The 27,746-nt window shown below is 43.3% G+C and overlaps 1 protein-coding gene across 1 annotated transcript in view; it reads right to left on the bottom strand.

Moving 5' to 3' along the window:
* Positions 1-15,665, bottom strand: part of LOC115816477 (uncharacterized) — a 35,382-nt gene extending 19,717 nt beyond the window's left edge. Inside the window, exons 1-4 of the mRNA XM_030779431.1 lie at positions 15,288-15,665; positions 3,935-3,989; positions 3,356-3,485; positions 2,705-2,766 (exon numbers count right to left, since the gene is read on the bottom strand). Coding sequence (XP_030635291.1) covers positions 2,705-2,766; positions 3,356-3,485; positions 3,935-3,989; positions 15,288-15,665 — 625 coding nt within the window. The remainder of the gene's footprint in view (positions 1-2,704; positions 2,767-3,355; positions 3,486-3,934; positions 3,990-15,287) is intronic.
* Positions 15,666-27,746: the final 12,081 nt, after the last annotated feature.

The following is a 27,746-nucleotide window of genomic DNA, read 5'->3' as shown; positions in this document are numbered from 1 at the left end:
TTTGGGACTGTTTTAAAATCTCTCAGAAAATATAGCAGAAATGTCACTACTTTCACCAACAGCAGAACATGGAATCAAAACCAAGTCACATCTATCTCCGTCTTTCCGACTTACAGTGAAGGTCTGAGGGAAGAGGCGTTGGAATGGTTCCTGTCCAAGTGAACATTGATAGAAAACACGGGAAGTGACATTTAGCGGGATAAACAAGGCCAAACTGACACCAGAGAAGCAGGGCTAATTTGGGAATGGGATTCTGTGGTACTTCCTGATTTAAGCAAGATCCCTGATTTGGGAATTGAGGTCTGTTTGTGTCTCCGGTATGTTGGACTGTACCAGTGCCGCCACACAGCACCACTGCTATTGCTATTTTTTTATTTTTTATTTTTTTAACAAGGCCCCTAACCAACCACTTAAACATAAACCACTTGTCTTTCATATTCATATACTGTATCACTTTCTGCTAAGCTAACATGTTTGGAAAACGGGAAAATTGGTGGGATGGCAACATTCGTTAATTAATTTATCTCTGTGTTGTCTGATGTGTAGGTATCTCAGGAGCACTGCAGAATTTTTTAAAAAGCTACAAATTAGAAAAGTAAAAATTGTTTCCTGAATCTACACAAACAGCTGTTATCATCAGTCATAATATCATCAGTCATCAATCATCAATCATCATCACCATCATCATCATCATCATCATCAGTACCATCAACATTACCATCATCATCATCATCATCATCAGTACCATCGACATTACCATCATCATCATCAGTTCCATCATCGTCATCATCATCATCATCATCATCATCATCAGTCCTAGTCTGTGGCAAATTGGTTTTCAGAAACTGAAGACAAAGTTTTTAGAATTTGGACTAGATCAGCATGATTACTCAGCTCGATTTGAAAATTAATTCATAAATTAGCGTCTAAGATAAATACACAGTAACTTTTATAAACATTTCAGTCAGCATGTTTTGTTTTGTTTTGTTTTAAAATATTCCATTTGATACAGAAGGGCATGCTACCAGTGTTGAAATGACTTTAAATGTTGTTCTCTTTAAATTCATTTTCTTTCTTTCTTTCTTTCTTTCTTCCTATCTTCCTTCCTTCCATCCAGGGGCAATAATTTTGAGAACAGATCATATCTACGTCCTACATTTTCATCCATTCTACAGGATTTCTGAGCAGGTTCACAATTGTCTAAGCAGAAAGACTTGCTACGTTTCACAGATTTAGGGTTTGAGACGCCTTGAGGGGGAGCGGAAATGAGATCAAACTCTGAGCGGGAGAGTATATAATAATATAACAAAAGGCTAAATGAGGGATGTCAGCTTGGGGAGACGGAAAGGGAGGGCCGGTGAAAAATATGCCAAGTTCCAGTTGACTGACAGAGAGAGCTAGCGAATAGAAACGTGTCACAGTCGAACTGGTGACGGCTTTAAATGTTTGTAAAAGATGGCTTTTGGCTAGATTTAGCAGGCTAGTGGGTGAGATTTCAAACCGTAGGTACGTAAGGGACTTTATTTTTAAATATCTAGGAGATGTTTCGGGTTTAATTCTGAGGCTAACTAGCACATCCTGTACCACGGTGATGTAACGTGAGATACCATGTCGTCCAACTGAAAGCCCTGCATGCGATAGAGATGACGTTGATGTGCGTTCGTCAGCAGTGCCTTAGCGACGGGTTGTGAACTATAAATAGAAAACGAGGTTACATTCCGATAATTAGAATATTAATTAGTCGTGAGAATAAAGCTAGATGGGAGGTCTGGCCCTTAGGATATAGTCATTGTGCTACATACAGGGTAGAGAAGTGGAAGGCAAACAACTTTGTGTGCTTTGGTCTCTACAGACCAATAATTAAATGCTTTGTGAGGTGCGTAAGTACGTTTGTGAAATTTTGAAAATTCAGTTTTATTTTTCGGCCAAGAAGGTATACGTGTATATATATATATATATATATATAAATATATATATATATATATATATATATTACATCGTGTTTTCTCCTTCTTCAAATCATGTCCCCTCTCTCTCTCTCTCCCTCCCTCCCCTCTGGTTTGTTTCTTGCTTTCTCTGTATTTGTTTTTTCAGCGGCTGTTACCTGTTTCATTGCCGGCATGCGACTGTAATCTATATTGAGTGTTTACTTTGGGTTCTGTCGGTTCAGGTTTCTATCGAGATTGCATAAGTAACCCAAGACCTTCAGAAGACTGAGCGGACCAAATTATCGATTTCATCTCACTGTTACTCAGAAAAAAAACAAAACAAAACACAATCTCTTTTGCCTCAGAGCTGGTCAGCTAGACAGACTTGAGAGTAATTCTGAAGATCAGAGGTGAAAGGTCAAACTCATGAAGGAAGCCTAAAGCTAGCAATTTACTTTCAGGGAATACCATCTAACACTCTACCTATCTTGGTTTCTCTCCTCACATTCTGTTGCTTAGACCTCTCTCTGCCTTTGCACCAGTAGCCCGTGGCTCATTAACATGTTGCTTTGCAACCAAAGCTAGGTCGGAAATTTGTGATGTCGTGGTAACGGTGCACCTGGCGCTAGGCCGGGGATCAGCATTAACTAACGCGGCACGCTTAACATCTAACAGAATCATTTATCATGCCAGGAAACTCAAGTGTCAACCACGCTAACCACAGAGAGTGAGATCTAGAAACGCGAGACGGTCTCGTCATGCCGCTGAAACAGAACCAGCCGAGACACAGAACTGAGAGCGAGGGCCCGGAACCTGAGCCGACGACTTGGCCCGTTCTCTAAAAAACACGAGAGGGGACGTGGGGAAACGGAGCCTTGGAATAGATAATGTGCTTTTTGGGTTGTTTTTTTTTCTGATAGGGATGTGTGCTCTTTTGCTGAAGAGGGAGCTGTGCTTTGTTCTCTTTCGTAATCTAAGAAAGACTTCCGTTGTCTTTACGGAGCGATGGGGCATTTGTCTGGGGGATGGGAGCAGATTTCTAAGGGCCAGACAGTGTGTGTGTGTGTGCGTGTGCGTGTGTGTGTTGGGGGGGGGGGGGATGTTTTTTTTTTCTTTTTTTGGGCATGGGAATAGGGGCTGCAGGGGGTTAACAGGGTTCTCTCATGCTAGTGTATAGGTTCCGCATCTTCCCTTCTCTCTGTTTCTCACCCTTCCAAATCTTTTCCATTCTTCCTGATACATGAAGAGGATATCAGTTGATTTCTTTTCTTTTTTTTCTTTTCTTTTTTTTTTTAATTTCCTCAAATAAATGATCCCAGCTCTCCCTCTCTTTTATCACTTACTTCTGCGGAATGTTTTTTTTTTTTTACTTTTCTTTTCTTTTCTTTTCTTTTCTTTATTGTGGCTGGTTTCTAGAGAAACTCTACTTTTTTTTCTTCTGGAAGCGTCTGAACTGGCTTTGAATGGCCAGAGCAGCTTTCTCCGTCTCAGGAGCCTCCAGGTCAATGTCGATTTCTTCCTCTTGTTCCTGTTTTCCTGCAGCGTCAGTGGCCTTCTCTGCAAGAGACCATCAATCCATCAGTCAGTCAATACACGCATATGAGCGCTCATACACAGTCAGCTAAATATACGCCGCCTAATCAGTTGCGGGTTAAGAATGATTTATAACCGATTGTCGACAGCAAATGTAAGCATTTCTTAAAAATGTTTCCGATGGAAGGACGCTTACTGAGACAGAACGATATGACAGAAAGGCAAGCAGAAAGCAGGCAGACAGGCTAACAGACAGGAAGAAAGACCGATACGCTCTTGCTTCAGTGAAAGAGAGAACCATATCGAATCGTGTTGATGGCTGGCCAGGTGTCGACTGGATTGAATGAACTAGTTAAAGTAGAGCAGGGTGAAACGCGGTGCAGACGAGGGCAGGAGGGCACAGCGGAGCAGTGAGGAGACAAAATGAAGGGGGACTGTATCTGGACATTCAGAAACAACCCCACAAGACAGACCTTTGTTTTCAGCTGCAGGCGTTTGGCTGTTGTTTGGGTTCTCCGTGGCTCTGACCTGAAAAGAAAAAGAAGAAAAAAAAAAGTTTACGTTTCGCCGAAGAAGCGTTTAAATTTGACAAGTGTTTTGCTCAGCGATTCTAACATTAGACAGTCTTTTCGAACGTTTCGACACCACTAAGTAAACATTACTGACTTAACTGTATAAAAATAGACAAATACGTAACACTGTGAAAGACATATGCCTTAGCTTAGGCTTAAATAGTGCTTGCTCAACAGGACTTGAAATATTGTGAGACCTTGTAAATGTGTGTCTGATTCGCTTGAAAGACCAGTGTATTGAAAGTGTGACAAGGCTGGGGTCTGCGGGAGCCATTCTCTTTTCCAGTCGAGCAGGGCTATTAAGCGCAAATTAGGTACAGTTTACTCCAGGGACGCAATGAAAAGAAACGCACGTTTAGAGAACCAAGAACCATGATGGTTTCGCTGCTCCTCTGTGACGAATGACCCAAATTTCTCTCTTTCTCTCTCTCTCTCTGTCTTTCTCTCTAAAACACAGATAAGACTTGGTAGGTTTCTTTTTCAGACATGCCAATTGCAAATGACACCGTATGTGTATGCGTACCTGCGAAACAGAAAGAGCGAGAGAGAGGAGAGTGTGTTTGTGTGTGTGTGTGTGGCCTTGCTTAACCCCATCCTGATTTCTCGGCATGATCCACAAGAGAAATGGCCCATGTCTAAAACAATCTCTTCTAAAGCATGCACCGAAAACACAAGCCCAGCTATGCAGAACACACACACACATGCTTTTCAGACTTTTATCATGCCAGAGAAACTGAAGACAGAGAGCAGAGATAGACGCAGCTTTCAGAGGGTGACAGTTTAAATTTATAGGTGAGGGGGAAAAAAAATAAAGAGAAAAACATAGTAGAGGGAGAAACAGAGAAAGACACAAACAGAGAAGACGCAACTGTACATTTCTCTACATTTCGGTTGAGTTTGGCGATACAAAAGGGTAATATTGTCATATCAGTGCGGCACATGGAATTAGAGCGAACTGAATTGAGCTGGGAAGGAAAGGGGGAGGGGGGTAAGGGGGGAGGGGGAGAGAGAGAGAGAGAGCAGAGCAGAGCTTGGACATTTAACTGCCCTTTACAGGCAAAGTGCATCTCCCATAAAACAGCACCGCATAGCGTTCCTCCCTACTCAGTCCCTCACCCAGTCACTGTCATCTCTGCAGTGAAAAGGGTGGGGGGGGGGGGGGGGGGGGCGGAAAGAGGAAACGAAAGAAAGAAAATAGAGTGAGAGATAGAGAGAGAGAGAGAGAGAGAGAGAGAGAGAGAGAGAGAGAGGGGGAGAGAGAGAAGGTTGAGTCAGTACCACACTTTGCGCCTGAGTTCTGGGTAATATTAGTGCAACGCTGTCATAATGTTTCAATGCGGTCTATTAGACAGCTGGAGCTATGCCTAGTCTAGCTAGTACGCTGAGAGAAAGGCAGACGTGGAGCCTGAATTGTGCCTCCTCATTTACTTTCTAAACCATCTATTTCTGTCCCCGCACCTCCCCCTGTGTCTTTTACATGTTTTCACCACCCCCTCTCTTTCTTTCGTTCTTTCTTTCTCTCTTTCCTGCTTTCTTCCACTTTCTGCCTGCAGGGCAAGGGTTTTCTGTGCTCTTTTTCTTATCGTATTGGAGGGAGAGAGAGAGAGAGAGAGAGAGAGTAGCATCTGTAATGCTAGGAAGCATACTGACTCAGAGAAAAGCAGACATCTGTGTTTGGGAGACTCAAAAGCTGAAAGACAAGATGAATGAAAGAAAAGGAGCAGGAAGCAAAAACAGAAAATGCTCAAGGCATAGAGAGAGAGAGAGAGAGAGAGAGAGCGAGAGAGCAAGGTCACAGAGGGGAAGATTGAGAGAGATGAAAAGACAACCCACTCAATTAGTGCATTCACACTCTGTGCAGAACCCCTCTTGTTTTTTGGGGGGTTTTTTTCATCTGTTTTTCTCACCTCTTCTCTAAAGGTTTCACGAGTTTTTCGTCCTGTAACCTCCACTCGAAAAACGAACACGAACAAACCCCTCTTCTTCTGTTCCCTCCCTACTCTCCCTCCATTATTTTTCCAATCTTTTCACAGCAGGTTTCACAGTAAAAATTCTGTCTTGCTTAACACTGCGAGAGGAACAGACCAGTCACAGGTGAGGTGACAAGGAGAGAAAGAGAAAGAGAGAGAGTATGTCTCTGTGTGTGTGTGAGAGAGAGAGAGAGAGAGAGAGAGAGAGAAGCCTGTGAGACAGAGACAGATTGCAGCATTTAAGTGTCTCCCTCTAGGGATCTGCCCTGGGTGATGGAAAGGCAAGGGAGAGAAAGAGAGAGAGACAGAGACAGAGACAGAGAGAGAGAGAGAGAGAACGACAGCCTGTACAACTCGAACTTGCCGTCGATCTGTTCTTTTCCCCATTGTTCTTTACAATATGGCTCATGTAGTTTCTCTGCGAGCTGTCCTTACAACGCAACTACAACTGAACACTTCAGTGACATCACCACGTTTCATTTATTCTCCCCATCTCACTTCTCTTCCCCCCTCTCTCTCTCTTTCTCTCTCTCTCTCTTTCACTCATGCAATCTGTCATTCTTCCTCTCAGTGTACGTCCTTCCGCCAAACTTTCAAAATGCAAACCGCTGTTCCCAAGCATTACTGATATAGTGAATGGGATTGTCAATGGGATTGTCATTTCCTCACATCTCTGCATATACCACCCATGTTACTATTGGCTGCCTTTAGTTTCTTAGTTTCTTATTGTCCAGCGGCTCATCTCAGAAAAGAACATCATGTACTATATTTTTAGAGCATTCTGCCTCGTAACACAGTTATTATGTGATATTTCAATAATCATAAACAGTCTGATACAGCACATTATGGAAGCGGTCAATTGCGGAGTGTGGAAGTCTAAAGAGTTATCACAACATCTGATTGGCCCCTCCAAACTGTCCGTCAAAATTCTCAGTTCTGGCTGTTCCGGTTGGTCATAGCCACGTCCGTTTCAAGGCCTGTCTTCTAGAACTGTTCACTGTAATTTGCTGACACATTTGCTTCTCTCTTTAATGAAACTTCAATATGTTAGCCTACTCTGCGAAACAAATTATACCCACACACCATCTGCATTAAAGGTCTGGAGGTCATGTTACACAACACCAGCAAACCTATGGAGCAGGACATCATTAAAAATCATCACGAAGCACACCTTTCTTTAATAACATATGGATTATGCCAGTGAAATGATGAGACTGTCACAGTGCCACCTGTCCTCTCATACACACACACACACACACACACAACTTAAATTTCTCATCCATTAGAACAGTGGGAGAGATACGATGGGGAAACAGAGAGAGACAGAGGGGAGAGAGAGAGAGAGAGAGAGAGAGAGAGAGAGAGAGAGAGAGAGAGCATAAAAAGGGAAAAGCCCCTCTGACTCTCACCCTCCAGACTGAACATAGCAAAAGTATATTCACCCTGTATGATGCCAGAGTATTGTAGTGTGTGTGTGTGTGTGTGTGCTCACAGCAAAATGACAGTGAAGTTTGTGTTTGTATTTACGTCAGAAAATGATCATGAAAACTATGAATGTAAAGTAATATTATCAAGTAGGTAACAAAAATATGTCTTAACCTCACCATAAAAACATAAAAGCTGTCCAGCTATAGGCCTCTACGTGATTTCTCTCCAAAGTACTTCTTTAAAAAAAAAAAAAAGTGCGGTGTTGTTGCAGCATTTTTCTCCAAAAATTAGCCTACATGTGCGAACGGGTGTACCACGGGCAGATGTTCGGTGGCGGTTGTGCGCGCGCGAGTTAATAACCCCCGTGTACTCGCGCTGTTGCTAAGGAGGATTTAGAAGTTCGAGGAGAAATTGTGCGAAATGTACGGACATAAGAAAACAGTAACATGACACAGGCTATCTGAGCGCTGCGGTGAGACACGGATTAAAGCGCAACCCCGACTCCATCTGTTTGAGGGTAGGCTACAATACAATTTCTGGTTCTGTATGCTTATAACTAGTTAAGAATATTCAGCAAACGGAGGGCAAGTTCTTGTTGGAAGCAGAAACTTTATTTGAGATAACTGGAAGTTCGAAATCACCTGCATGAATAATTCATGACAAACGCTAACGACAGCCTACTCTAGATTTAAAGGTCAGTTTGCTAATATTTCAGGAGAAAGGGAACAAGTCCTTTTGTACAAATCCTAAACGATTTTATATAGTTCTCATTTGATGGTTTTGTGTATTGCTATTGGCCTAGTCTTAAACGACAGGCTTTTGGCACCTGAGGGAAATCACGGTTATCAACACTAACTACAGTCACATCGACGTTTTAACGGCTGCTTCAAGCGCCGCAGGCGGGTGCAGCTAGTGTGGGTTGCACAAATGTCTGTGGCCGGACAATTTCCTCACTTCTCTACTCACAGTGTCTATGTGCTGTGGAGCCGGGGCAAATGTGAGTCGCAGGAAGATGGAGAGGGGCGCGATCTGTCAGGGAGACATTTTCCCCTTCATTTTACCGCACCTTGGATGATGCGGTGGTTGGGGGTTGGGTAACGCACTGAACTGATGAGCACAATATTTAAAATGTTCCTGTATTCACTCGAGGTGCTCGACCACTTTTAACAAAGTGATACTTATTATTATGAAAGAATGTAACTACACACGTTTAAAAAAAATCACAGCATCGAGGGCAGTGAGTGAGGTTCTGTGTGTATTGATCAGCATCGTGCAGATTAATACGTTTCTCTCCATAACACGTCGCGAATCACGCGATTGAATCAAGACAGCAACAGAAGTATTGACTTACCTCGCTCATCCTGGAAACGTGCAGTGGAGTTCTGCGGCGAAGCGACTTTCTCCTCTCTCACTTACTGACTCTGCCGTCACCTTAGCACAGTTATTCTCTGTTGCTGGTCTGTCAGACACGGAGAAAAGGCAAGATAAAAGAGGCAGAAGTCGCTTTGGAGAGATAATACCTCGGCAAATCTAACTCCCCGTTGCACTCGATACCCAACGACGCGGCTTGTGTAGTGAAGAGCAGTGCGGCTGTGTGCAACAGAGCGACAGAATCCTAACGTTCGTTTTTCCCCCCGCCCCACACTCATTCACCTACCACGGGAATTGGCTCTCGTGCCAGTTGAGCTGTAGCTAATGGGTGGTGGGGGCTTCAGGACACGTTCCACGGAAATTTAACAACCAAGCCGGCTCGCTAAATCAACAACTAGACAGATTTAATTCACCAAACGATTAGCCCTGACGACTAATTAGCGTATGGAAATGAATAAACCCTATAAATAGACAACTAGACAGACAGCAAACCCACGCACACTTACGCGCCGTTCCGGGAGTAGAGTGGATTTCACAGGAGTAGACTGGTGTGAATGGTAAATCTCCACCTCTCAGCAGCGGAGGAAATAGTGTAGTGGGAATACTCACTCGTTAGTCTGTCAGTAGAATCCATTCCTTAGTGGGATTCTTCATACCTGATTCCATCCTTTGAATAGCCTAATGAAAGTTTAGCAAAACTTGAAATAACTATTCTGAGTCAGAAGGTTGGGTTTAATAAGTATGGAAAGCATGTTAAGACACTTGCTTTTTCTGAAGAAATGAACCTGTCTTCAGAAGTCAGAGATTAACCTGTCTTCAGGTGAGATCTACCGACATTATTCATTCATAAAAACTGGAGCAAAACATGTCTTAATATCTCTGAGTGAAGATTAACTGCAGCCCTAAAAGTAACAATATAGTGTTTCTAATATTTTATAAACCTCTTCTCACTCTTAAATTATGGCCGTTGTAAATGTCATTTTCTGTTTACAAGTACTGTTTCTGAGAGCTAGAAATCATTGGTAGTCACTCCAGAACTCCTATGCAATGGATGTAATGTTTTAATGAACATTACACAGCACCCTTTTTTAAAGCCTATGAATCAGCAGTCCACTGTCAGCGTAGGTGTGTAGTGCATGACGAGAGATTCTGGAACTTATGAGGACTGCAGCAAAGCATTTTCATCCTGGGACATACAGAAGACACCTGCCTTTCTTCACCACTAGGTGGAGACTCTAAGCACTAACTAGTGTGTATTCCAGTGCAGAGAGAGAGAGAGAATTCAGGGTTTGTGGTTGTATTATGGGGATTTGCTGACTCAGGTGTGTTTGCACAGCTCATGGCAAAAGTGCTTGTTTCAGTCTGTGGTTCAGTGCTTGTATCAGTTCATAAATAAGTTTTCAGAACGAAGCACCTTGTCATCCAATTTGAAGGATTATTAAAATCACAGGTCATTAAAAATCAGGATAAGGACAGTCAGGACAAGATCACCGTATTAATCCCATTTCCAAGGAAACGGCTCCTTTGTTTAAAACATAAATTTACCTCACTGAGGTTCATATATGTCCACTGATCAAGTCCGAAAAAAGGCAGCAGATCTTATGTCTCCGCTACCTAATTCTCTGAAAGACAGTCAAACAGTACAATAACTAATCCAAAACAAGCTGTCGGCATAGCCATACACATACTACTCAGGTGTTAAAGCATCGTAGCAGACCTCTCTCGTTTCCTTCAATCCATGGAACAATCATGTGAGTAATGACATTGAGAGTTTTAAAACGCAGACGAGACTCTATCAGTCCATAAAGCTGTCTTGTCAGTCCATTCACAGTCCATACAGCTATTGCTTATCCCCGGGATACCCCCATTCCAGCCAAGTACATAACCTACCATCAGCCAACCTTCTTGATTTTGCTAAGACTGTTACAACATCTGCACAGGCCACTGTGAGTGTTTCTGCCACTCCAAGTAGGACTAGTTCTGTGTATACAGAACCCAGTGGAGTGAATATGCCCATTACAAAGGCTAAGGATAATACAATACTAAGTCCACGCCATGTCCAAAGCAGCTGAACCAGTTCCTGAAACATTCCTTGAATTACAATTGTCACAACTATACAGCAAGGCCTTGGCGTTGCCATGGAAGCAGCTAATATGGCATATGGAACCACTGTAGCTAGTGTTCCTGGTTCTGTCACCTCAGCAATTGCTTTTGTAGACATCTTCTCAAAAACAAACGCAGATCTAGCTCATAACAGGAAGGCCAGGGGTGACTCTACAAGAGGAAGGCAGTCAATTTTGTCTAGTAATAAAGGGGCCCCACACACACACGCATGCACACACACACACACACACATACACACAATAAATGGTGGCCCAAATTGTTAAGGATCTTAGAGGACAGAAAATCCAGATAACGCCACTGCTGCGGTCACAATGGTGAGAGGTTTGGCACTCTTGACTGTGTTGACTGCAAAAAGAAGAATTGGTAAAGGTGGTTGAGGATCTATAAACAGCAATGCTGCCATAACAGTGGCTGTATGCAGTACGCCTGGGCTTGTTGCCTTGGCGATTGTAACCGTGGACTTCAGCATGAGAGCAAATGCAAGCCCTGCACCTGTTAAGAAGGCCATGGCGGACTCTTTCAGGAAGAGGAAAATAGATTCTCTTTAAGAAGAATTCTCTTAAAGAGGCACTTGTCAGGGAAATTGTTAGAGCCTGGCTGAATGTCCGATACACCAGGTGATGTATTTTACACAGAGGTAGACCAGGGTATGGACAGAGCATGAAGACACCAAGATCTACAGGAATACACAGCAAGGCAGGACTCACAAACTGGATCTCATCACTAGGAACCAGGATTCTCGAATAGAGCAAAACAGGCAGGTAGATATTTAACAGTCTCTCGCAGAGTAACAAGACTTAGTGTTCAACAAATACCTTACAAAGAGAAACTGAAAAGACAGGGGTATATATGCAGAAAGAACATCAGGTTTGATGAACAGAAACAGGCTGAACCAATGACTGAATTCATTTAATGACTGATTGAATTGATTGAGCCAAATGTAACAGAACACCAGCTAAATCAATGAAAACAGAGCTCTAAATGAGAGAACCCCAGGTGTGACAGCACTCTGAATCTTAACACATAAAAACCTCTGTCTGATAATCTTTGGTATCTGATCTCTCTGTTGTTTGTATGAAGATAAAAGCGGAAAGGAATTGCTTGATTTAATTTTACTGGATGTTATGCTGATGGCTGTACACAATCAGATCCTAACTACTTGAAGCAGCTTTTGCACTTCACATGCAAGCCCTGTGTACATGCAGTACAGGCCCAGAATTCATTATTAATGTCACTCTCAGGAGCCGTGCTGAAAGGGGGGAGAGAGAAGGAAATCTCTCTAACCTCAGCACAGGACGTAGGAGGCATTTATAAAGCCACGTTCATAAAGGAGTAAAATAGAAGCCAGAGTTCTTCATCAGGCTTCTTTAACGCTTTCTACGGCAAATTTCATCCTCTGCATTTAATCCATCCTTACATACACACACACACACACACACACACACTAGGCGCAGTGAGCAAGCGCACACAGTGAGCAGTGGGTAGCCCCAGTGCCCGGGGGGTGCAGTCGGGGGTTAAGTGCCTCGCTGAAGGGCACTTCAGCTGGGGGTGTGGAGGGAATGCTGAGGGAGGGCAAAGCGCTGTTCATTCACTCCCCCCTGCCCCAGATTTGTCCTGCTGGTCCGGGGGGGTCGAACCCACGACCTCTCGGTCACGAGCCCCCGCTTCTCTAGGCCACGGCCGCCTTTAGGCATGTTTCACCCATGTTTCTCTCCTTTCAGATGAACACGTTTGAAAGATCTGACATTGGCATAGGCTGTTCCACTCATGTTGCCCTGATGTCGTAGATAAATCTCGGATTTTAAAAATCTGTGAAAATTCCTAAATGATTTGTTTTCCATGTTATATATTTTCTTTGCCATAGGCAAATTTCTGAATTTCTGAATGTGGCTGAAGCAATGTCCTCTCCTTTTATGTTTATTATAGACCATATGCATTAATATTATGCTGCTTCTAATGCACAATGAAACTAAGATGCTTAAAATGTAGAAACAGCAGCACTCTCTAAAATTTTGAGCATTTAGAACTGATTTCTTCGAAGAGCCTCAAGAGTACAATTTAAGAGCTCAGAGCATAATAAAAGCTAAGTTTGAGGCAAAACAGCAAACAAAAAAACCCACAGTATGCTGTCCCAAAATGCCTTCAAATGTTTTTGCAATTTTCCAAGGTAAGGGTTTCCACAACAGTGTGATAATATTGACTAGAGCTTATTCTAATATTCTCAAATATTCCAAACATTTTCTGTGGAGGAATCCATGATGACAGTGACTGTGCAGTGCAAAAAGAATGCAATAGAATGTGCAATGACAACAAGTAATTTCACAATGCAAAAGAATGTGCAATGACAGTAAATAAAGTGGCTTAGTAAACTAGGCTGATACATCCAGTGAAGTAAAGCAAAACGACACAAAAAAGCAAGCAGGGCAGAAACAGAAACAGAGAGCAGAGCATCAGGCCAAGTACTCAACCTCTCCACCGTCTCCGTTGGGAAGAGCTGAAAAGCCTAACAGCTCTGGGGACAAAGGACCTCTTAGGTCTGTCCGTCGAGCAGCTCTGTGACAGCAACCTGCCACTGAACAGACTCCTCTGCTTTCTTATGATGGTGTGCAGTGGGTGACAGTCATTGTCCATGACAGACAGCAGTTTGCACAGTGTCCTTCTCTCTGCCACCGTCACCAGAGACTCCAGCTCCATGACGACCACAGAGCCAGCTCTTTTCTCAGGAGACAGAGCCGGCTATGCCCCCTCCTGAAAACAATGACCGTATTCTCTGTCCAATCAAGTTTGTCATCCAGCTGCAGCACAAGGTACTTACTGGTCCTGACCACCTCCTCACCAAGCCCCTTAATGGAGACTGGTTGCAAGAGTGGCCCAGACCTACCATAGTCCACCATCGTCTCCTTGGTCTTTGATGTATTCAGGTGCAGTTGGTTTGACAGGCACCATGCAACAAAGTCTTCCACCACAGAATGTTATATGCATAACAGAGCATCTCAGAGCTGCACCCTAATGTAACACCATTATACTGGTTATCTTTATCCTACTGTCACAATCTTGTTTAACTCAGGTGAAAGACAGGGGCCAAATGAAATGTAAACATTTCACTATGTTATTGTTATAGAGCATTGCCCTTTTATTTTAAATCATTTGTTTAGTGAGGAGACACACATTCATTAAAAACTGACTGAAAAAACATTCAATAAAAAAATGAAGAGAAGTCCTTGTCCTAAACAATGAAGATAATGAAATTATCATTACGGATCAGGGTAATAAGTAAGCAAATGATTTTCATCAAAGCAGAACATAGAAGACTGATATTTTTACAGACTGTGAACACACTTAGAATGTCCCCAAATATGTATAGCGTGTATCACAGTAACAACTGGGTTGTAATTTCATTTGAATCCAGTTGTAAGGATAATTAATCAAGCTCTATGAATCACCATACGGTAGTGAATTCATGTTGGACACAGAATCTGAGATGCACTGAGCAGGTTACATCATACAATATCCAAATCTGGAATATACCCTATCATCCTGAGCATTGATCTGAAGTGCAAGAAAGAAAATACACTGCTACTACTAACTACTAACAATAACAACAACAACAATAATAACAATAATAATAATAATAACAATAATAACAATAATAATAATGATCGACTAAAGAATTTGTTTGGTTATCCTTGAGTGAAATCAAATTGCAGTCTTCAAAAACCTTCACGTAAGGCTCTTTCAGCTTTCTTTAAGTGGATCATACCTACCAAATTTTTCATACTTCTCCTCATGCAAAATCTTGTTTGCATCCATACATCCTGGTACCACAAGTCCCAATATACACTACCCATATCACACCAATACAGACACCCCATCCCCAAACCAATCATCAGTGTGGCCATATACATGCGACCAAGTTGGAACACAATCCTAGTACTCATCTCCTTATCGTTTGGTTCCCTTATACACAAACAGACTGTGATGAGAAAGAGGTACAGTAATCCAGAAACCACTAGAAAGGTTGTTAGTCCGTAAAGCAGCCCCACCGGTTCATTCATCATCTGCACGGCCAGTCCTGTCCCGACAGCCGCACCTATACCCGCCCAAGTCAAAATCAGTCCCTCGTGAGTCCTGCCATCAGTCAACTGTGTGATCCTGACCGAACCTGTCAGTACAGTTGCCATTGTGGCGCTTATAGCAACTGCCAGTAATAATATTGCAGCCTCTGTTAGAGTGGGAACCAGTATTACATCGACATCAACTTTCCATACTAAAATCCCCATGACAATTGTAGCTATTAAGGGAATCACTGCTGTAATGGCAAATCCACAAGCTGCAGCAAACGGTATAAGCAGCATTCTTACAGGAACACAGATGAGCATAAACGCCCCTGTGTATACACGGCATATAAGTACCAACAGCGCAAAAATGCCCTCTGCGGTTTCATCTTTCTCTTCATATATGTCCAGCGTCTTCAGGAGCTCCAGAACATCTCCAACAGCAGTTATAACTGTTACCCCCAGTAAGGTTGTTGGTTTGACATTCACAATGCTGAAGAGGAATCCAAACCAAGAACCTGCCACCCTTACTGGGACCTGTTCCCAAAATGTTGGGGTCATCATGTTTCTCCAAAGTATCAAATTTGGTACAAAAGCTGCCATGGACATGGACAGAGTCATATATGGAATCACACCAGTGAAGATGTTTGGTCCCACTGCCTCAATCATGGCATCAATGGACATGAGTGTGAGCACAAAAGCAAATCCACCAAATGCCAAGAAGGCTATGAGTGACTCTGCAAGAGAAAAGTGAACAGTAAAATATCAGTTAAGATTCTTTTAAAGAGTCATTCTAGTTGTAATCATGAAAACCTGTGTCTCAAATATTTCCTGAATACAGCACATTGTACGTTACAGAAATGTCAAAGTCGAAGCCTTACGGGTGCTTCACCTTTGTTGTCTAGCTGTATATTAGGTCACCATCTCACATGATCAGTTCACCCACAGGATAAAGACAACCTTTAAATTAACACATGATGCACTGAATGTATTCAGCATATCTATTTTGTGGATTAAAACATTAGAAACGTGGTATAACAAGTCTCAGTTCAACACTGGCAAACTGCCAAATAATTGAAAACCAGCACAACAACTTTTAACTACTGTAGTTAAAAGAAACGGAAAGGACAGTCCATAATGAGATACGTGGGATTTAGTCTGTGTTACATTTTCTAGTTTGTACTACATTTTCACGTTATTCTCTAGGTTGACATTTTGATCCTAACTACGTAACATACCAAATATTTTCACCGGAAGGTGTTCCATGCTTGATAGAGCTGCAGATGATGTTGTCTGGAGAGGAGTTGGTTCATGAAGGTTGTTTTGAGTGAAGACAGTTTGTTGAAATTGTAGCGAGAAGGTTTAGGTCTTGTCTTGGTTTTGGTTTCATTTTTGTGGGGTTTTTTTGCTTTGGTTTGCGTATGCGCATGTCTTACCTGCATGCAGGACATTCTTTCCTCTTTTGGAATTTTCATTTACATGAGGTATGTAAGGTTGCTGGTTAGACTGGTTAGACCTACCAGGAAATGTTTTTTGAGCATTACTGCTAAAACATGAAAGCATCAGAAGGGACTCAGAAAACATGCACATGATATAAGATCTTTATTCCAGAAACAGAGTAAGGTGAACGCTGCAGCAGGTAAACTGGGCTCAGACTAACAAATTGACAACAAACAGGAAGAAGGATAATTAATTTCAGGACCATATTCATAAATGTTTCACATATATGACAATAACAATTCAAGTGCAAATTGATTTGGTACCATCTGTAATGGATTGACTTTATGTTGATGAGGTCTTTTGAGCATAACTGAAGCTGGACCATAGACTGTCCCACTATGGAAAGCGGTCACATGCAAATTGCTCTTGACTTCAAAGAGATTAGACTGCTAATGGCACGCTAACTGTATCCAGCAGGGTGTACAGACGTTCCACTGGATTCATGGGTAAGTTATGTCCAGTCTGTCATTAGACAACCGGAGAATGCGGAGTCCCAGAGCAGGTAAATAAAGCATGAGGATGCTGAAAAGCAAAGTTAATTCGGTGTTCCTGCCCACCTTTTCAAACTCATAATTTTCTTTAAACCTGTTCTTATGCCCAGCCTTGACTTTGACCACAGATTCCAGGCCAATGAACCTCAGTGTGTGCCATTTATAAACTACAAATCATTACTGTCCCCAACCCAGTGACCTAGCGGTCCATTGCTACTGCTGTTCTGAGGGCAGCTCCAATGTCCAACCAAGTCAGAATCAGTCCTTCATGAGCCTGGTGGTTAGTCGGCTGTTATAATCTTACCAAAATTGTCACTGAAGTATCAAAAGCTCCTGCCACGACCAGTGCCAGAGTATAAGCATTTCTGTTTAAAATGGGCCTAGTACAACTACCAGATCTCCTTGCCATATCATTGTGGCTGTGACTATTCCCGTTACCAAGAGAATCAGTGTTATTACCACAGTTCCAGAGGAAATTATGAACACCTGCCCTACGCATACAATGCAAGTTATAATACCCCCAACTAACACGTAATATATCATGGCCCTTGCTTTGAATGCTATGGTTTTAGGTGTATTGTCCACCAAGTTGTCAGTGTTTCGTGACAACTAATCTACCAATTTGACGTGTAGGTCTCGAATAGATGTTTGTATCTTGTTGTTTAGTGTTGGATGTTCCTCCAAAATACCAAGTTTGGCACAAATGTTGCCATGACAATGGATAGTTTCGTATATGGTAACACTCCAGTAAATATGGTCAGCCCTTTTGCTCGGATGACCACAGCCATAGACAGCAGCGCAAAGATAAATGCAAGACCACCGGATGCCACAAAGGCTATGCAATGCTCTGCAAAAGAGGAGAGGACAGTAAAAAAAAAAAAACCTGTATAATTAGGATGTTTTAAAGAGTCATTCTAAGCAATAATCAAAACCTTTGTGAGGTGCATTTCCTAAACATTGTATGCTAAATCCAACTTTCATGCCAAACCTGAGGTAGGATGGAATAAATGATTTTGATTATTTGGGTATGGACTTCCATATTTATCAAATGAAATTGTGGCTCAAAAGTAAACACCCCCCCCCCCCCCTAAAATAAAAACTCCACAATGAGATATAGTGGAATACAGTGAATTTGAAACATGTTTTTAACCAAGGTACGACACTTCAAACTGCAGTTCAAATATGTATCAAATATTCCTAGAGCTCAGCTTTTACACATTTGAAGTTTCAAAGCAGTTTTCAGTCAGTTAACTTGATGTTTAAACATACCACAGGTTTCCACTGAAAGAGTCCACAAAATTATACAATCCAATGAAAAGACAGAGAATGCACTCCAGTCCCTGAGAACGAGACATCCAAGTGAACTTTATTCGCAGAAATCTGTGAGAAGTGGGTGCTGTCTTTGCTTTTGTTTAAAGCATATAGATTTTGAATTTCTTTTGTGCTTGTGTGTGTAGATGTGTGTGTATGCTCTTTGTGTTTGTGTGGACATTGTGACAGAGGGCTCTGTCTCAGGCCGTGAGCGGCGCCTTTTCCCCCCCAAACCAACCACTTTTCCATAATTGTACTTTGTTCGTTCGTGTTTGTGTCCTGTTACGTGTACGTCATTCATACATATCTATAATACACCCATTCTAATCACATATTGCGTTAGCTTCGAGGGTGCACACTCGAAGCACGCAGCAGGTTATCCGGTTCCATACACACAAACATTTCCAATTCACGTTCCATTCTTACAGTTTAAAACACCCTACAAACACCTCCAATTACACCTAAATGTTTGTTAGCGTCTTTACTGTTTGTTTTACCGTTAGCATCTTTATCAGGTTACACACGTACACAATTACCCAGATAAATGTTTGTCCCGTCTTTATTATACATGTCGCTTGGTTTGCATATTTGTATTGCGTTGTAGTGTTTGTTGGATTGTCGTGTCTCCATCTGTTTTCTCTGTTTGTCCGTCTGTTTGGTTGTCGGCGTTACAGTAGCCTGGGACTACCGGTGCAGGGGAGGACCAAACAGAACTGGTGGAATGCAAATTCATTTATTTGGTTTAGCTGGGGTGGCGCATGCGTGATGCACGTGGGGAAGGGGCCACTCCAGGGAAAAGGGGTTTTTATGTTAAAATGTAATGATCGGCTGTTACCAGCCAGAAATGGTGAAGGTGAACAATTACTGTGGAGTGTATATTTGAGTTTGTGATTGTGTATATGTACAGGGGTGAATAATTAATTGCCATTTTATTTTAAATCAACAAAGGGGAAGCTGGTATGTTCTGAGGGGAGGGGCTTACAGTACAAAAGGGGGTTTTTCATTATTGTAGGTTGTGGGAGACAGGAGAAACAGAGTGTAGCTGTGGTGTAGTGAATTGAACGTAGTGAGAATTGATAGTAGCAATTTGTTTATTTGTTTATCTATATATTTTGTTTGTTTGTTTGTTTGTTTATTTATTTGCTTACCTCTATATATATATTTTGTTTGTTTGTTTGTTTTTTTCTTGTAAATATATATCCATTTTTTTCTTCCTGTAAATATTTGCTGTTTTGGACATTTTTTTTTTCACTTTTCTTCACTTGGGACTGGATTTTTGTTGTTGCACTGTAAATAAAACACTGTGCACTTGCGTGCTATTTGCGGCGGAGCCATTCTTTTTGTTTATTTTTGGTGTGCTTTGGGCCACCCGAACCCCTGTTCGGCGTCACCCTGCCACATTTTGGTGTCAGAAGTGGGATGGCCAGCCGCAAAACAGTGCAGCCAGTGAGGAGGAGGACGGGCCTTCGGTCCCAGACAGTGAAGCTGCCAGACCCCAAAGAGGATGCAGGCTGGGATACCGTGGAGGAGGAGGAGTCGGAGCGGCAGGGAGCGCGTCCAAAAACCAGCACTCCACAGCAAGGGTTTCCCAGCCAAGACGCAGCCCCAGAGGCAGGTATGGTGGCGCTGCTGCGGGACTTCCTCACCGCACAGCAACGACGGGAGGAAGGGTTTCTGGAGGAGATCCGAGGCCTAGCAGCAATCATCCGGCAAAGACCACAACCAACCACATCAGATATGCCCATTCAGCCTGATCAGACCTCAACAACAGTGACAACAGCTTCTGAAAGTCCCCGATTGGCTCTCCCAACACCCACACCACGCCGACGTTCCACTGCACCCGTTATCCAGCAAGACACCAGCCCCGCTCCATCCCCAGCTGAGAGGGTTTATTGCAAAGAGCCAAAGATGCCCGTCTATCAGCCAGGGGAGGACATAGAAAATTACCTCCTGCGCTTTGAACGCATGGCCAGGACCTGGGCGTGGCCAGAGCAGGAGTGGGCATGCCGCCTGGTGCCACTGTTGACAGGCAAAGCACTGGAGGCCTACACAGCAATGGACGAGGAGAGGTCCAACTCCTATGCAGACCTTAAGGAGGCGTTGCTGGAAAAATTCAACATTTCGCCAGAGACCTACCGCCAACGCTTCCGAGAGACCACCCCTCCACTTGGAGAGACCCCCACTGAGACCTACAACCGCCTAAAGGGACTGTACCGCCGTTGGATTCGTCCAGACCAGCACACCAAGGAGGAGATCAGCGAGATGATCATCCTGGAGCAGCTGCTGCACGTCCTGCCTGGTGAGGTCAGAACCTGGGTCAAAGAACATGATCCAGACAATGGACTGACAGCTGCAAAGCTAGCCCAGCAGTACCTGAACGCCCGACGGAGGAGCGTGCTGCGACCACAGGCCACCCCCAGAACACCCTGGGACAATCGGGACAAAGGAGGTAACCCTGTTGGGGTTGGGGGTGTAAAGGGGGACAGCAGCCGAAATATGGGCAAAGGGCTAGTTTGTTTCTACTGCCAGCAGCCAGGTCACAAGGCTTCTGTTTGTCCAGTGAGAAAACCTAAACTGACTGGATTCTGTTATGTGCCAAGGGAGGGGGACAGTCCTGGTTGGGAGGGGGGAGGCTCTGATATGAAGTGTGAAATTATTGTTAATGGTCAATCTGTCCAGGCACTAGTGGACACTGGGAGTTCTGTGACTCTCATAAAAAAGAACTTGGTCCCTGAGGGGAACATGAACTACAGTAGAAAAATTGCTGTCCAGTGTGTACATGGTGACAAGAAGGTGTACCCCACAGTGGAGATTACAGTCAACATAAACGATCAAATGTACTTGTTAAATGCTGGGGTGGTTGAGAGCCTGCCTACTGATATGGTCTTGGGAAGAGATTTGCCGGTGCTGTCTGATCTGTTGGTGTTGAATGATGGAAATGCAATGAATGTGAAAATCTCATGTCCTGTTGTTACAAGGGCCCAAGCTAAGGCGGGTCTGCAGCCACTGCCAGACTTATGTGATAGTCTGTGCCAGGGCGGGACCAAAGGGCCCAGAAAGTCACGCCGTCAGCGGCGCTTGGAGAAACACTTGGGTTCTCCAGTAGCTAAAACAGATGTGTCAGGGCTTGATGCTGGAGAGTGGGAGATTCCTGAGAATATTGGGGCTTTGCAATGTGCTGATGTGTCTTTAAAACCCATGTTTGAGAAGGCAAGTATGGGTGGGGGCAGCTCTGTGGGTCATAGCGGGGAACGTATTTTTGTTGAAAATGGGATTCTCTATGTGGAAGGAGAAAATGGTAAACGGTTGGTTGTTCCCACCGCATGTAGACCCCTGGTCCTCCACCTCGCACACACCATCCCTTGGGCTGGACACCTAGCCCTGCAAAAAACATATCTTAGGTTAAGTTCCCGGTTCTACTGGCCGTCCATGTATACAGATGTTCAGTCCTATTGCATAACATGTCCTGTGTGTCAGAAAACAGGTGCCGTCCGCAGGTCTGACAGAGCCCCTCTGTACTCATTGCCAGTGATCTCCACACCATTCCAGCGGATTGCCATGGACATCGTGGGGCCCCTGGAGAAGAGCAGTGCTGGGTACCAGTATATTCTTGTCATCTGTGACTATGCCACCAGGTACCCTGAGGCCTTCCCACTCCGCTCCATCACGACCCCAAAGATCATTAGTGCCCTGGTTCAGTTGTTCTCCCGTGTAGGATTTCCCGAGGAGATCTTGACAGACCAGGGGACAAACTTCACCTCCCGCTTGATGCAACAACTACATCAGCAGTTGGGCGTCAAGGCGATCAGGACCAGTCCCTACCATCCCCAAACCGACGGGCTTGTGGAACGGTTCAACCAGACCCTCAAAAACATGCTGAGGAAGTTCGTGGCAGACACAGGGAAAAACTGGGATAAATGGCTACCATTCTTGTTGTTTGCCTACAGGGAGGTGCCCCAGGCGTCCACAGGTTTCTCCCCATTTGAGCTGGTCTACGGGTGGAGAGTTCAGGGACCACTGGACCTCTTAAAGAAGACCTGGGAGGGGGCCAAATCAGCTACTCCAGAGATCGGCATTGTCCAATATGTCCTGCAGATGAGGGACCGTCTGGAGAAGTATAGGGAGGAGGCTGCGGAAAACCTCCAGAAGGCACAACGGGCTCAAAAGCTGTGGTATGACAAGTATGCCAGGCACCGTGAGTACCAGCCAGGACAGAAGGTTCTGCTGCTTCTCCCATCATCCACCAGCAAGCTACTGGCAAAGTGGCAGGGGCCCTACACCATCACTAGAAAGATGGGTCCAGTCACCTATGAGGTTCACCACCCAGATAAAGGCAAGGAGACTCAGGTGTATCATGTGAACCTCATGAAAGAATGGAAGGAGAGACAGACTGCGCAGGTGATGTTAGCGAGAAAAGTGGAGGCAGATGAGGAAAATGGAGGAGACTTGGAGGCTTGGCAGCAGCAGGGGAGTGCGGACCTGGAGCATCTGGAGAGTGGCCAGAGAGCTGAGCTCCAGCAGGTGTTTGCTGACTTCCCCGCCTTGTTCCGGCAGAGGCCTGGTCATACTGAGGTGTTGGAGCACCGAATAAACCTCAAAGACTCCACCCCCATACGACAGCGGCCATACCGAGTGCCGGAGCGCCTGGTGCCGGGGCTGAAGGAGGAAATCCAGACCATGAGGGACCTGGGCGTCATTGAGCCATCAATGAGTGAATGGAGCAGCCCCATTGTCATTGTCCCTAAGAAGGACGGTTCCCTCAGAATCTGCATGGATTTCCGTAAGCTGAATGCCGTGTCCCAGTTTGATGCATATCCAATGCCACGGGTTGATGACCTCTTAGAGAAGATTGGTAAGGCCAGGTTTATTACCACTCTGGACCTCTGTAAGGGTTACTGGCAGGTGCCCCTGGAAAAGGAGTCACGGAAGTACACTGCTTTCAGGACCCCCATGGGCCTGTTCCAGTTTACGGTGATGCCATTTGGGCTACATGGAGCGCCAGCCACCTTCCAGCGACTGATGGACCGTGTGCTGCAGGACTGTGAAGACTGCTGTGCAGCTTACTTGGATGATGTGGTCATCTTTAGTAGTTCGTGGGACGACCATCTCCGGCACCTCCACAAGGTTCTACAGCGCATACAGGAAGCAGGACTCACCCTGAATGTGCAGAAGTGTGAGTGGGCAAGGCCGGAAACCAAATACCTGGGGTACCTGGTGGGCAGAGGAGTAGTCCGGCCTCAAGTGGATAAGGTTGAGGCGATACAGAACAGCCCTCGTCCCCGCACCAGAAAACAGGTCAGGTCATTCCTGGGTCTTGTAGGTTGGTACCGCCGATTTATCCCTAATTTCTCCACAATTGCTGCACCCCTGACCAACCTCACCAGTAAGACAGCCAAGAACCCGGTTGAATGGACAGAGGAGTGTGAGGTGGCGTTTGTTACCCTAAAGAGACGTTTGTGTGCGTCCCCAGTGCTGCAAAGTCCAGATTTTGGTAAGCGGTTCCTGGTGCAGGTGGATGCCTCAGCTGTGGGCATTGGGGCAGTTCTGGCACAGGGCAAGCCAGGAGAAGAGCGTCCTGTCCTATACCTTAGCCGGAAGCTGCTGCCCAGAGAGCAGAGGTACTCGACTATTGAAAAAGAGTGCCTTGCCATAAAGTGGGCCCTAGACAGCCTTCGGTATTATCTGCTGGGGAGGGAGTTCGACCTGGACACGGACCACCGGGCACTGACTTGGATCCAGACAATGAAAGATCATAATGCTCGGGTGACTAGGTGGTACCTGGCACTGCAGCCCTACAAGTTCATCATCAGGCATAAGGCCGGGAAGCAAAATCTAATGGCTGATTACCTTTCCAGATTGCCGACTTTTGGCAATCCAGAAGAGGAGGGAGGTAATGTGACAGAGGGCTCTGTCACAGACATGTATATGTGTGTCATAGGCTGTAATGTAGGACACAGGCCATGATGAATTTGTACAACCCAGTTAAACCACTAATAGCCAGGAGGAAATGTTGAAGTGAGTATTATAGACAAATTATCAAAAGCAAAATGAAAGGATTTTATGCTATAGCTTATAATAGCCTTTTCCCACTCTGTTCCAACGAATTACTGTATCATTCTTTTTAGATTGTTTCAGACTAGGAGCAAAAACAAAAGTTAAATTTCTGTTCTCTGTGAACATTCACATTTTAATTTCCTCCAGTCCCATCGGGAGGAGACAATGCACATTCTCTGTCTCTGTGTCTCTCTCTCTTCCACACACATGTGCACACACACACACACACACACATACACACACACACAAGATTGTTCAAAATTACTTTGAGTAGAAAGTTATTGACATTGGCCTAGGCTGTTTCAATCATTTTGTTCTGTTGTCAAAATAAACAATAGAACAATGTCAGATATTAAAAATCTGAGAAACTTTCTAAATGATTCTTTTCTATGTTATACATATATTTTTTGACTGTAGGCAAATTTCTGAATTTCTAAATGGGGCTGAAGCAAAGTCCCCTCCTTTCATGTTTATTGTAGACCATATGCAATAACAGTGTGTTGCTGCTAATGTATCAGGGGTGGAAGTAACAAAAATTAACTGATAAAAATGGAGGTGATGAAAATGCGTGTGAATTGAAAAACAGAGCGGTAAAATTGGATGTGAAATGAAAATTTGATTAAAACAGTGGTGATATGATGAAAACAGAGCCGTGTTTCATCATGTTTCATCATTCATCATGTTTAACTCAAGCAAAAGGCAGGGGCTAATTGCAATGTAGAAATTTCACTCTGTTTTTATCTCAGAATATTTCCCTTTTTTTATTTTAAATCATTTGTTTAGTTAGGAGACACACATTCATTAAAAACTGACAGAAAAAAAAATGATACAAAATAAAAAGAATAATAATGAATGTAATGTAATAATGTAATAATGAATGAATGAAATGAAATCATCTGGAGAAGATCAATATAATTAATAAGCAGATGAGTTTCATGAAAGCAGAAAATACAATATTGATATTTTTACAGATTATGAACACATGCAGAATATCACTGAAGATGTACATGTGTCACAGTAATAATTGAGTTGTAATTTCATTTGATACAAGCTGTAAGAATTATTAAAATCTCCTTGAATCAGCTTACATCATACATTATACAATATCCAATATAGGGGTATACTCCATCATCCTGAGCTCTTGATTATGAGCGTTGATTTGAACTGCAAGAAAGAAAATACACTGCTACTACATCCACTAATAACAATAAGAAAGAGCTGTGAGAAAGAAATTACACTGCTACCTCTACTACTATTATAATATTAATAATAATAATAATAATAATAATAATAATAATAATAATAATAATAATCAGATAAAAAAAAACATTTTGATATCCTTGAGCGAAACTAAATTTTGATGTTCAAACCATTTAAAGCACTTTGAGCTTTCTTTAAACGAATCAAACCTAATACATTTTTCATACTTCTCCTCATGCAAAATCTTGTTTGCATCCACACATCCTGGTACCACAAGTCCCAATATACACTACCCATATCACACCAATACAGACACCCCATCCCCAAGCCAATCATCAGTGTGGCCATATACATGCGACCAAGTTGGAATACAATCCTAGTACACATCTCCTTATCGTTTGGTTCCCTTATACACAAACAGACTGTGATGAGAAAGAGGTACAGTAATCCAGAAACCACTAGAAAGGTTGCTAGTCCATAAAGCAGCCCCACCGGTTCATTCATCATCTGCACGGCCAGTCCTGTCCCGACAGCCGCACCTATCCCCGCCCAAGTCAAAATCAGTCCCTCGTGAGTCCTGCCATCAGTCAACTGTGTGATCCTGACCGAAACTGTCAGTGCAGTTGCCATCGTGGCGGATATAGCAACTGCCAGTAAAAATACTGTAGTTTCTTTTATAGTGACAAACTAGTATCACATCGACATCAGCTTTCCATATGAAAATAGATACGAGTATTGCAGTTGTTAAGGGAATCACTGCTGTAATGGCAAATCCACAAGCTGCCGCTAACGGTACAAGCAGCATTCTTACAGGAACACAGATGAGCATAAACGCCCCTGTGTATACATGGCATATAAGTACCAACAGCGCAAAAATGTCCTCTGCAGTTTCATTCTCCTGTTCATATATGTCCAGCATTGTCAGTATCTCCACAACCTGTTTAACAGCAGTTATAACTGTTACCCCCAATAAGGTTGTCGGTTTGACATTCACAATGCTGAAGAGGAATCCAAACCAAGAACCTGTCACCCTTACTTGGACCTGTTCCCAAAATGTTGGGGTCATCATGTTTCTCCAAAGTATCAAATTTGGCACAAATGCTTCCATGGAGATGGACAGAGTCATATATGGAATCACACCAGTGAAGATGTTTGGTCCCACTGCCTCAATCATGGCATCAATGGACATGAGTGTGAGCACAAAAGCAAATGCACCAAATGCCAAGAAGGCTATGAGTGACTCTGCAAGAGAGTAGTGAACAGTAAAATATCAGTTAAGATTCTTTTAAAGAGTTATTCTAGCAAATTATCTTAATTATTAAAGCTGTGTCTCAAATATTTACTGAACATAGACCATTGTACGTTACAGAAATATCAAAGTCGAAGCCTTACGGGTGCTTCACCTTTGTTGTCTAGCTGTATATTAGGTCACCATCTCACATGATCAGTTCACCCACAGGATAAAGACAACTTTTAAATTATCATATGATGCACTGCACTATTTTTTGGATTTGTATGTTAGAAATGTGGTATTAAAAAAAGTCTCAGTTCAACACTGGCAAACTTACAGATACTTGAAAACCTCTCAAAAACATTGAACTATGCTTAGCTTATGTTGTTTTCACAGTTCCTTGAGAAAACTACAGTTAAATAAGTAAATACAGAACAGCCCATATTGAGATCCATAGGATCTAGTTCATATGAAATATTCATTCAGTCTGATTCAAAAATGTTATGCTTTCCAGTGCTAAATTGACACATGTTTTGAAGTTTGTAAAGCATTTTAAGTTATTCGCTAGCCTGACATTTTGATGTTAACTTCATGACGTACCAAATATTTTCACTGAAGAGTATCCCATGATTGGCAGTGTTGCAGATGAGGAGGTGATCTTGTCTGGAGAGGAGATGGTTGGTGAGAGAGCAGAGTTGTTTTGAGAGAAAATGCTTTGTTGAAATTAAAGAGAGAAGGTCGTGGATTTAGTTTCAGTTTTGTGTTCATTTTTTGCTTCAGTTTGTGTGTTTTGTGTGCCCACACATGAGGTGCATGCAGTCAGGGTTTTTTTTTCCAACAGCAAACAGAAGCAGGAACAGGAAGACAGCAACAGGATTGGGCACAGACAAGATTTTCACTTTTTACAGACTCACAGGCAGGGACCTTCAGACCAAGGAGTGTACTTGGTTTTAAACAGACACTTAGCTCAGGGATATG

The sequence above is a fragment of the Chanos chanos genome, chromosome 7 (assembly GCF_902362185.1).
Source record: "Chanos chanos chromosome 7, fChaCha1.1, whole genome shotgun sequence".
Taxonomy (NCBI): domain Eukaryota; kingdom Metazoa; phylum Chordata; class Actinopteri; order Gonorynchiformes; family Chanidae; genus Chanos; species Chanos chanos.
The sequence above is the reverse complement of the archived record's forward strand: the minus strand, read 5'-3'. Positions and strand labels throughout refer to the sequence as shown.